The sequence below is a fragment of the Crocodylus porosus genome, unplaced genomic scaffold (genome assembly GCF_001723895.1).
Source record: "Crocodylus porosus isolate Cpor-Errol unplaced genomic scaffold, CroPor_comp1, whole genome shotgun sequence".
In the NCBI taxonomy this organism is placed as follows: Eukaryota; Metazoa; Chordata; order Crocodylia; family Crocodylidae; genus Crocodylus; species Crocodylus porosus.
Genome location: NW_017728947.1, coordinates 3063306 through 3075319, shown reverse-complemented (window position 1 = coordinate 3075319; position 12014 = coordinate 3063306). Strand labels below are relative to the sequence as shown.

The window sequence follows — 12014 nt, the reverse complement described above, 5'->3', positions numbered from 1 at the left end:
GTGGGTACGGAGAGGTGGTGGTGGTGAGAAGCAATGAGTGGTGGGGGGCAGGCATCAGTGCAGGGCCTGTGTCCGTGCCTGGGGCCAGGGCCGGTGGAGGCCCAGAGCGGGGCAGGAGGAGTGCAGTCCTGGCCTGGCACGTGGGACTGGAGCAGCCAGCAAGCTAGTCGGGAGAGGTGGTGGTGGTGAGAAGTGGCAGTAACCAAATATCTATGTTTACATTCATTCCTATGGACAAATGGGTTTTGCTTAGCATGGTTCCACTTAACACTCATTTTTTCTGGAACCAATTAAGAGTGCTAAGTGGAGGTTGGCTGTATTTAACATGTAGGATAAACAATCTCTCTCCAAGGAGCTCCTGATCAAAAAGATGCATATTGGACCTCTAGAGATACATTGACATTAGATTATATTGGCATCCTTGGTGTAATACTGTTGTTTTTACCTTATAAGGAACTCCATTAACTATACAGGTGTTGTTGCGAAGTACTGAAAAAATAAACAAACAAAAGGAATTAAATCATTTAAAGCAATGACATTTAACAGAGACTCAATTTTTAAATCTTCCAGAGGCTGATGTAGCTTTATTGTATGTAGTTCAAGGGGAATGTTGCTTTGTACATCGTGGGCACATCTACATGTGCAGTTAGGGTGTCTGAATAAACTCTGGTGCAGTTCAGGCCAGAATCAGCTACTTCTGTGCAGTCTTCATGTGCACCCAGAACCACAGCACTTAGAGCTGGGGTGGAGCAGCCCTGGGCTGGCTGGGGTTTGGGGGATCAGGCAGCAGAGGGGCTGGCTGGGGCATGAGGGTGCTAAAGTGTGGGGTTGGGCGTCAGGCAGCCCATGCATTATTGCACCCTTGTGCCCCAGTCAGCCTTGGTCACTGTCTAAATTAGTGTTTCAGTGGAGTTAATTACTCTTCTGTAAACTAGTACTGTCCCCAACAATACTTTCTTACAGAAGAGTGAGTTAATTAATGTATTGCGACCTAATACAGGCGCTCATGTAGACAGTGATGTTTTACTGTGGAACTAATTAGTCAGCTCTGCAGCAAAGCGCACATGTAGATGCACCTTGCATTTGGTTTCTTCATTTCTCAAATATTTTTTTAAGTCCATTTCTCCTTGAAAATTTAGATTGAGCTTCTTTTAACTCACAGGTCAGAAGGAGAGGAGACAAGTACTTACAACACTCATATGTCACACAACAGTTGCCATCAGAAACAACTGAGACTAGATCATAACCTGGTTCACAATTAGGCTTGGTCTTGGGGCACAGGGTAATATCACATCCTGAGAAATGAAAGAGAAGAGGACATATTTAATAGGCTAACATTAGCAGTGTTAGTCTTCATGACTTACCTGTGTAGAATTAATGTGTGCCAAAGCTTCATGAGAGACTAAAGGAAGAATGGCACAGAGAAAGCATTGCTTAATCAGGTACTATGAGCATTTTTACACATGCTCTGGGAGTGGAGGGTTGGTGGGGAACACTTTAACTAGAGTGGCTCTGAGAGCTGCTTTAAGTAAACTCCCGGAGCGTCTCATGTATCAGTGTCCCCATGCTTCAAAATGGCAGCGGGGCACTTTATTTAAAGTTCTTCAAACAAGCTTTAGGTACTTGTATATTTCCTGGACCATCATAGCTGTACGTTACCCTGACTTTACTGCATAAATTCAAAAGACACCTTTACTTCACTGGTAAGTTCCCTGAAACCTGTTGTATGTAAGTTGGATAGAAGACTTACTCTCATAAAAAGTATTACTGTACTCATCAAATCATTTACTATCATTAGCTGCCATTTTATATCTTTCAGAAATCCACTTAACATTTAGCTCTCCATTACTCATTAGTTGTATCCCTGGTTCCAGGGTAAAAAACCAGTGGATTCCTTCTCCCCTTGTCTCTCTTGTCTGGCCAGTAAGCAAGCAGAGAAGATAGCATAAAGTTGTATTGTCACTGTTTTTCATATACTAATCATCCAGTCTCTGCTTATTAAAACTAATTTTATTTACTTTTTATCACCTTTTTCCTTGCTTGATTAGCTAGTGAAATACCACATATTACTGCTGTCTTGTGTTTCCGTTTTTATTCATCTTTATTTAGCTATATAAATAAATTAATATTCATGAACTGCAATATTAGATACACTTATGGATTAATACTGTGGAATCTACATATATGGAGTTAATACCTAGGTATATTAAGACTTATAAATACTTTTTAAAACTTTTTTTCCCCTTCACCCTCCCAAGACAAACACATTAGAAAGAGTATCATTTTGAAATCAGCTCACAGTGCACATCAAAACTGTAATTCAAAAATCCATTTTTCATACTCAAGTAAGTTAGCTATGTATCCATTAAGGCACACCTCTTAAATATTAGATACTACTAGGTATTTTAGTGATAGCAGATATTATGGTGTTAGATGTTACATGATGCCCTTTATTTAGATAATATGTGTTAATGAGAGATCTGCAGTATTTATCCTAATATATTTATGAGTTGTCTATCAAAGATAATTGTTGGTACTTACTGCATATAATTTCAGGGCAGCATGGGTTATCCGGTGTTAACACAGACATAGGGATGAATCCTGGTTTATTACAAGTGGCTGGCACAGGTGTCTGACATGAAAGTGGCTTACACTGTACAGTCATAGACTTTTCGTCACAGACACACTCCTGGCAATTGCTCTTCCATTTGGATCCAGGCTGAAAAAACATTTAAGTATTTTGTTAACTGTTCTCTGGATGTTCTGGATCAATTTAAGCCCTCAAAACTGATAGTAATCTCAGATTCAGGGATGGATTCAGGACTGCCAAAGCAGGGTGTGGCTACAGGAGTGGCTGCATGCCCTGCTTCCAGTCTTCTCTGCCTCACTGGGCTGGACAGCACTGTGGGAGCCTGCAGGGACATTTTTAAGTCCCTAAAGCTGGTGAAAATCATCCCTCCCTTTCTCTTTATGCTCAAAGGCATGCCCTCCCCTTTCTTCCTCCCACTTACTGCTGCTGCTTACTCTGCTGTTCCAGGGGTGGGGGAAATACCAGAGCTAGCAGGTCTACATGAAGGACTGGGCTTAGCTGGGGACAGGGACAGTGGTGCCAGTATGGTGGGAAAGCAGTTCCCTCCTCCCAGCCTGGGCACCCAGAAGCAGGCACAAGGAAGCAGAACTCCATCCCCCTTTACCCTCTGTTGTCCATGCAGCTCAGCTGGCTCTGATGTTTCCCCCTACCCCTAGAGAAGCAGGAAAAGCAGCAGTGGCAGATGGGGAAGGGGGAAGGATAGGAGAGGGGACATGCCTACAATCATGAAAAGGAAAGGTGGGAGGATTTTTACCTACTTTGGGGACTTCAAAAAGTCCCCACAGGGTCCCATAGTGAGGTCCAATCCAAAAGTGGGGTGCAGCTGTTCCACTGCAGTCCCTCTGGATCTGCCCCGATCAGATTAAACTGTTCATAGTTCCTAATTCAAAGTCCATTCAAAGCTTGAGATTTCTCAGATGCTGACAAAAAACAGCCTGCTTTCCCTTTTTCAGTGGGTTATGTATGAATAAATATCTCTTAACACTTGACAGAGGAATGATAGATCACTGGCACTGAAGTACCAGCAAGCTAACTGAAGGAATATATAGATGCTGCTGCTCTGCTTTCTGCTCCCTGCTCTATCTGTTGCAATGCTGCCTGCCCCTTCCCCATTCTGCAACATGTCACTTTTGCGATAGGTGTTGCAGGTTGGACATCCCTGTGTTAAAATAATCATGTTTGTTCTCTAGGGATATATTGTGAGGGTTAAAATATGCTCTTTTTAAAGGAGGTGAGTTGCGTATTAAATGCAGAATGTGTTAATTAAGTCATTGCTGCTATTTTCCTCCTTTCTGTTTCTACTAATAACTAGGACTCTCACTAGATCTTAAAGTAAAATAAGGACTAAGAGGAGGAAAAAGGAAGTGATATTCTGAATTCCTGGAAATAGCTGTATTTGGAAATGTTTCTGGGCAAGATCTGTAGAAAAATTTCTAAAATACTTACCTCTCTGGGCAGTCCATCTGGTCCAACACAACCTGAATGAAATGAAAGAATGGAGGCTTACATTTGTTCCAGGGTGATGGCCCTTCCAATAATAAATATATATCAGTTATACTTTATTTAATAATGGCACTTTTGAGATACATGTATTATTATCCATGAGGGATATATTTTAAACCTTAATTCTGTCTTGTGCTGAGAGATTCTGGTCATCTATTTTAAATAGTAAGATGGAGGTGTTAATGCCATTCTTTCTTAAAAAATATTGAATGGACAAAACTTAGACGTCTTGTGGTGAAATCAGTTTTGGCATTTAGCATTCAGTTCTTAACTAGAAAGTATTAATTTACTCTCAAGCTGATGCCTGCCCAACACTAAAATCTGGTATGTTGTAGATTATACTAAGGTGGATTCATTGTGCATATTTTGCAGATTATTCAAATTCAAAGAATGTAAAATAAAATGGGAAGGGGGCTAAAATAGTCTGTTTAATGCACTGATCTTAAACCAGTAGCAATTTGGCTTCAAATGCTAATTAATAGGTATATGTGGTTTTCGTGGTTTTAATCAAGGTCATAGCATGAATTTCTCCCAGTGTACAAAACCATGAGTCAGACTGATGCAAAAAGTAAAATCTGAATAGTAAAGAACTAGAATGCCAGTTTATCTAGTTGAGTAACATTAGTGGGGCTGTGTGGTAGATGTTTCCATAACTTCCTTTCAAGCTACATCCCCAGATAGTTTCTCCCATCAGCCTCTTTTTTTTCAAATCTCCAGCGTTTTGAATCACCCAATTCACATTCCCCTCCAGAAACCATGCAAACTTACCACATTCTGTCACACAGACATCAGCAAATGAATTAAAGAGGATGGTACCATCTGGGCAGAAGCATCCTTCAACAAAACCTTCAATTGTCTGGTCACCAGTTCTAGAAGGGAAAGAGGAATGGATATTCAAGTCCATTTTTCCTGCATTATATGATCAGAATTTTTATAGCATTTTTATAAAAGACGCATAAGGAAGAGAGTTCCTTAAACAATCCAGGTGCTCTTTTATAAGCTTTCTTTAAACTCCTTACATTCATACATACCCCAAATATCCAAAATTATTTTATAAACATGGACAAATTATCTTCAGTTGTTTTACCTGCTTTGAATTACAGCTATCTGTGAAATGTAGCATTACAGCTGTTTGCAAGCACACCGCAGTACTGCCAATAGATTTTTTTTTACAAGGCAAATTTGAAATTGCAGAGGGAGAATAAGTAACAGACTGTAATTAGCCAAAGAGGAAATTGGCCAGGACTCTGATTCTGGCCTTCTTTCTTTGAAGAAAGGTGACATTTTTAATAGTCACAAATAGTCAGGACACCAGTTTTAATGTCACAAGTGAAATATGGCACCTGTAATAACCTGTAGTAACTCATAAAATTTGCTGAATCACCAGCACCACTGGTTCGTCAAACATATGTTTTGTTCTAAAATGCTTCCTAAGTTCCTATCTAAAGGCAGACCCAGTTACGCACAGTGATATACATGAACAAACAGCTAATTATTTGGTTTAGCCTTACCTTTCGTTACAGGTGACGGGCTTATGAGGACCACATGCCTTATACACCTTGTCTGGAGGACAGCTGTATGCTGTGTAGGAGCAGGAATATATTTAATATGAAAATGAAACATCAGGGTTAGAAAGCAAAGATGATCCTTGCCAATTGTTTTTAATGCTGTGTGTACCGGAGGGAAATAAGCGATAATGATCTTTGGCTTCATAAATCCTTTTGAGCAGAGTAAATATGGAAGTATAGCCATCTAAAATATCATAACAGTTAATAGTTTTAAACTTTACAAAGGTTTTGGGTTAGGTTTGGTTAAGTCTGAGGGAAAAGACAGATATGTTTCTGTTTTATCTGAACTAATTTATTCATGTCTTAATAAGCAAAGCTCTCTTTAGATAGAGGGGCCTGTTTCTCTGTGACTATAGTTTATATTTTTCCCCCCCAGAAAAGCCAGTATTAAATACTTCTTATATCCATATTAAGTTTTCTGCAGTACTACTTACAGCATTTTCCTTGAGTCTTGCTTCTCCAGTCAGTACAGATACCATTAGCAATGCAGAGGGAAGAATATTTGTCCAAGATGATGCATGGGAGGCTGTCATTGGTGTTCTTACATGACTCAGCGAGACATTCTGTATGGAACTTCCTTGGAGGAAGAATCTTATGACACTCTGCAAAGATACTTTAGATACAATAGACAAGACAGTTGAATAGTGAGGTATGGTCACTATAAAGACATATAGACAAGTCAGAGTGAAGTGGTTTAAAGCAGAGGTCGCGTGTGTATGGCTCTCAGGCTAGATCTGGCCAGTGGAGCCATTGGATCTGGCCTGCAGAGCTGGAGAGCCCTAATGGCATTTTGGCATTGAGGGGCTTCATCTGGGCCTGTGCTAGAGCTGGGTGGTTGTTCTGGCTTATGGCACTGACAGGTTGTTAGCCTTTGGTTTAAGGACAAGATACTGCCTTGGAGATGCACTAACTTCTATATAATGATTTTAGCTGCAAATGAGTGATTTTAGTGACAAAGTAATAACACTCACTGGTGGCAGTTTCATGAGAATTGTTCCTAGGCAGGTTGTGTTTCTGGACAGTATAAATTTGTATTAGATAAGTCTCATATTTATGTGAAGCTATATGATGCCTACAGTAGGATCCTTGGTACATAATGGAGATGACAAACTATACTGCTATGCTGTGTTTTTAAATGCTGAATAAAGAATATTTCTTTGTTGTTATTACAATCAGCACTGGAATTCCTCCCCCACACCCCCGTATTTCTTTTAATTTAAGCCCGCTTCAAAGATGACAAATAAGGTTGCCAAAACATTTGGTTCCTTTTCAGTAAAGAAAAATGCTCTGCATATAATGTAAACCTACTCGCTCAAGATCAGCTCACAGAGAGGCGAAGAAGAAGTGCAGGGTACTGGTGTAGTTAGTGAGGTCGGAGGAGGCGATGGTGTTGTAGTCTGTTGACAATAGGGATTGTTTCCGTTCTCAACTTTCCATGTGTAAGCCATTTCTGAACACAAGGAAACTTCCTGACCGCCTTGTGTGCGGCATTCATCTGCTTTTATATTTGAGCACGTGCCTGGTAGAACACAGATGGAATTAAATGTAAATGTTATCAAAGCACTGGCAGTAGTCTATAGCATGGCATGTTAAGCAAAACTGGAGATGTCCACTTGAATGGAACCAAGGTGCACAGGGGGTGATTGTGGGATGACCGATGAATGACTTAAATTAGAAATGTTCTTGTTAACTGAAATTGCATTCTGAGGGGATTCGGAGAGTATCTAAACACATATATATGATGGCTCAGCTATTGGTTTTTTTCTGTTTTTTGTTACATTTTCTGTAGCTTCTAGAACTTAAAGGATCAGCTAAAGTGAACCCTGCCATTGGTATAAATAAGGATAGCTTTCGCTTGGAAACAGTTTTAATGGAAAATGGGAGTCAAACAATTCTACTTACCACACTGGCCCTCAGTGTTACGTGCAAACAGGCTGAATGGCACTTTCACTGTGAAGATTAATCCGTTCAAGGAGATATAAGCATTGATGGCAGGAATTTCAACAGTCAAATCCTTACCAACCCTGGTAACAGTAACACCATCCTTGCTGATGCCTTCATTAATTGGCTCTTTGTTGAAAAATATCTAAAAATCAATAGAATAAAAGCAGTTGAAACAGGTTTATTTTGAGCTCATATAGTTAGGAAGGATGTTATTATTTTTAGGGCTAAATCTTATTTCCTTTGTTGTGTCAAAGTGGTACAGATATAGTCATGTAACCAGTTTACAGCTTATGCATAGCTTTCATTTCACCTCTGAGTGTGCAGGCCCAAGTTCCCTCACTGAGTTTAATCAGTAGGGGTGTACTTGAGTTGAGACAGCTGCCCAGCAAAACAGGATTGCCTGGGTGCATATGTAACTAAGGCTGAGTAAATCCCAAAATTTTAGTTGCAGAAAGCCAATGTGTCAGATGATGAAGAAGGGAGAGGATCTTTTTTAGGGTACTCTTCCAGGGAGCAGGAGACCCATGTTTTAGGCCTCACTCACTTAGATTTTCTCCTTCCTAACAAAGCAGTTTAATTACCAGGCAACAGGGTAGGCATTACCCAGAGCTTTCCCCAGCCCTGCTCTTGAAGTTGGTCTACTGAACAGCCAAAAGGAGATATGTGTGACCAGGAGAAGGTGGTCCAGCTACAGGGCATATGGCTTAGTGAGGGAGATGATTCCCCAAGAGTGGATGCTGAGTTTTAGCCTGGGCACCTGCTCTCAATAGGGCACAAACTTTCCTAGTGCTGTTTTTCCATTTTATGCAATGAATATTAAATGCAAGGTACAGTGGGCCAACTTCAGAAGGAGGCCTGGAGAGGGTGCAGGCACTAGCCTGTAGACAGTGGTTAGAGCACATACGTGGGAAGCAATAAGTGTAAGTTCAAGCTCTTTTTGAGTGAGGGGGCCCTAGAACCTGGGTCTGGTCTTTCCTGGGTGGGGGGTCCTTAACTATTACGTGAGGGAAATCCCCCTCCACCTTCCCATCATTTTAATTCTGACAGGCACAGAAGAAGAGTGATTCATTTTTGCTGCAGGAGAAATAGAATCCCAAACTGCAGTTAGATGGCTGTGTATGTGCCATTTGGGGCATATAAAGTGAAATAGTTTTTAACTTATGATGACAAGAGTCAAGTTGAGAAAGGAAGAAGCAAGCCCCTACTACATAGCTGAACAGCCCTTTTCAAAATATGTACAAAATAGGGAGATTCTTGCAGAATTATAGATGATTCCCAGATGAAATGCTATGTGTTTACAATTTTTAGCTGTTCTGTATAATGGTATTTAAATACTTTAGTCTTGTTACTGAAATAACAGTCTTTTTGCAGAAAATTACAAAATTATACCTTGTTAGTTACGTTTCCCTCATGTGTCTGACTTAGCACTATTTCCATGGAGTTGTAATTCACAATGATAGATTTAGGGCAAGAGAGTCCACCAACCACATCACAGTTGTAATTGTCAATAAGAACACTGAAATTGTATTTTGGCACAATCTCTTTCACCAGCACATATCTGCAGAGTCCATTGAATGTGTATTCAACTCCATCAAAAGTCTTGTAGTCAGAATTGCTCCAGCCATTACAAACACCTTTCAGGAAGAAAACAATATAGTTATAACTCAAAGACAAATATAATTTCTCAATGAAATTATAATTTCATGCTAATTGCATGCTAATGGCATAGCAATCACAATCTGTGTTCAAAATAACATTTTTTTTCTGATATTGGAACTTGTAAGTAAGTAAATAAATCATAATCTTTCTCTTGTGTATAACTTCAGTAACAATAATGATTTTAGGATTAGAATTCAATGTCCAAATATGCTTACTTATCCATATATCTGTCAGCTTTTGTACTAGCTTTACACCATACTATGATCTGGGTGCACCTACACAAGATGCTACGTTACTGTAGCGATGAGCTATGGGGAAGTAGCATAGGCAGGCACAAACCATGATGCTGATACTACATCACTGTAATGACCAGCTATGTTGCTGAAGCTTGTTTCTATGTCACCGTAGCATCTTGTACTAACTGTGCACTGCTGGGGCTGCGCAGTACGTGCCAATACTACACAGTCACTTAGTACTTGCTAAAGCAAGTATCAAATGACTGTTCAGCACCAAATGTGCAGTCCCAGGTACACATAGATGTGCCTTCTGACCATTAAAATATTTTAAAAGCTATATCCTATTCTAATGCATATGTAATGAATGCCTAGTTACTAGTTATATACATTTATATAGTAATTATATACTCTTATAATTCAAGTATAATAGCTGCCTTCTCTCTTAGGAGAAAAAGTACTGTCTAAGGCACTGACACATCCTAAATATATTATAAATTGGAGAACTATAATTGGTGAGTGAAACCCACCATATTTAAATATTATATTAATCCAGCCAGCCTGAAAAAAAGTTTTTCTTCATTTCTGACTTTTAAAAATCATGCATCATTTATGCTTTAATTGGTTTTTATCTTCCTTACATTCACACTCATAATGATAGGTACAGCCATCTGGCTCATAGATTTTTACTGGTTCGAGTCCATTTACACAGGTGATAACCTCTGCAGGTGGAGGAAGCTCCAGAACAACTGTGTTATTTCCCACACATGTTGCCTTAGTGCACTTATCAGACATCCAGGTTTCGTTTATCTGAAAGAGAAAAGAAAATCTATTTTATAGTGGTCTGAGTAAAAAATTCTGTTGTTTGTTTTAGAATAATATTGCATTTAGTCTTTGGGATCATGGTTGCTTCAAGTAAGACTGGTTATTTGTAGTTGACAAGAAAAGAATTAACAGAAATTTAATCATGTACCTAAAGGAGAAACTGAACGTGTGACTGCTGTTACCTGTTTGAGGTTAGAATCAGGTGAATGCCGATGATAAAGTAAGTTAGTCCTGAGCATTCTGTTGATTTCCAAATTTGAATTTTGTTTCATCTTTGTTCAAAGCCTTAACTATTTACTTTTCATGAACAAAAACAAACACATTTTTTTCAGGAGAAAATGACAGCAGTTAAGGAAGATGAGGTTATCCGGTGACTTAAATGCTCAGTCATATAACATATTAAAAACACAAGTGAATTTTCGCTGTGAGCACTTTGTAAAACTTAGACTGAACATATATCCACATAAATAGTAATTGCATAATTGAAAATCTTAGAATTTATAAAAACTGCCTTGCTATCAATTTGTGGAAAATTTGTACATAGGAAAAAGCTAAACTCACCAAAGATGTTGGTTATTCACTCAATTTTAGTTACTTTGTGGGAGTAGTTATAAACTTTACATAAAGATGTCTCATTTTAGTATATGCAGAGAATATTAATCTAATAGGTTTTAATAGATGAAGATGTTCCAATATTCTTTTAAAAAACCTCAAAATTTTATTTTTCATTGCTGGGAACACCATAAATTTTATTGCAGTTATTTATAACTTGACAGCACGTATTAATAGCATTTATGTTCTACACAGTTACAGACAAATGTAAAAGTTTGGTCCTAAAATGTACATGAATCACTCCCAGTAAAGCTGATAAGAATGGTGTATGGGAAAATTTAGGGAAAATTTGGGTGAATCTTGGCAATTATGATAATGCAGAAAAAAGAAATTACCTTCCTTGGAGGATCCAAACTAGGACAGCCTTCTGGTGGTGGTGTAGATGTTTCTGGAGATGGAGAGATTGAAGAAGAAACAGATCCTGGCCTTGATAAACCTGAGGTTGTAGGTGATGTGGTTGAGGAAATGAAAGGACATAGCCCCTGGAATCGGTCAATTTCACATTTGTTATTGCAAAGCGCATAAAAATAACAACCAGAATTATCTGTTCTGTTGTATACAACTTGCCCTAGAAAACAAAATTAACATAGAAATTACACAGATGATAGAATTCTTTCAAAAAATCAACATCCAAGAGATGTCAATATTTAGCACCCATACATGGATCTTATACACAAAAAGGACAAACTTTTAAAAATTATTTTGTACAGTTAGCTTAATAAAATTATAAAGGGCTAACATTTCACTTTATAGCAGTCAAATAATAAAAACTTACCAGGAGAAAACAACTGGTCAAACACATGGCAGAAACATTCAGTTGTTCTGCTTGCAGTGGAAGATGAAGTTTCTTTAGTTCTGAATGTTCCACCTGTAGATGAATATTGAGTGCTGGTGGAAAATACTGAGGTACCTCCAGGGGTTGTAGATACTAAAGTGGATAAGGTAGAAACCGTGGACAATTGTTCCTGAGGGAGTTGGCTGACAGGTATTCTAGTAATAATGCTGACTGCGGGCTTTGTTCGGCTTGTAGTCAGTGTAGTAGAGGGGGCAAGTGTTGATATAGTTATGGCTGGCTTGGGG

The 12014-nt window shown here is 38.9% G+C and overlaps 1 protein-coding gene across 1 annotated transcript in view; it reads right to left on the bottom strand.

Annotated features, from left to right (window-relative positions):
- The window catches only part of LOC109320746 (mucin-5B-like), a 49543-nt gene that overhangs the window by 5240 nt on the left and 32289 nt on the right, over positions 1–12014 (bottom strand). The window contains exons 31-43 of the mRNA XM_019551005.1: positions 11710–12007; positions 11270–11502; positions 10139–10307; positions 8995–9239; positions 7564–7747; positions 6970–7180; positions 6096–6274; positions 5605–5674; positions 4862–4962; positions 4037–4068; positions 2542–2719; positions 1161–1295; positions 446–489 (exon numbers count right to left, since the gene is read on the bottom strand). Of these exons, the coding sequence (XP_019406550.1) occupies positions 446–489; positions 1161–1295; positions 2542–2719; positions 4037–4068; positions 4862–4962; positions 5605–5674; positions 6096–6274; positions 6970–7180; positions 7564–7747; positions 8995–9239; positions 10139–10307; positions 11270–11502; positions 11710–12007 (2079 nt within the window). The remainder of the gene's footprint in view (positions 1–445; positions 490–1160; positions 1296–2541; positions 2720–4036; positions 4069–4861; positions 4963–5604; positions 5675–6095; positions 6275–6969; positions 7181–7563; positions 7748–8994; positions 9240–10138; positions 10308–11269; positions 11503–11709; positions 12008–12014) is intronic.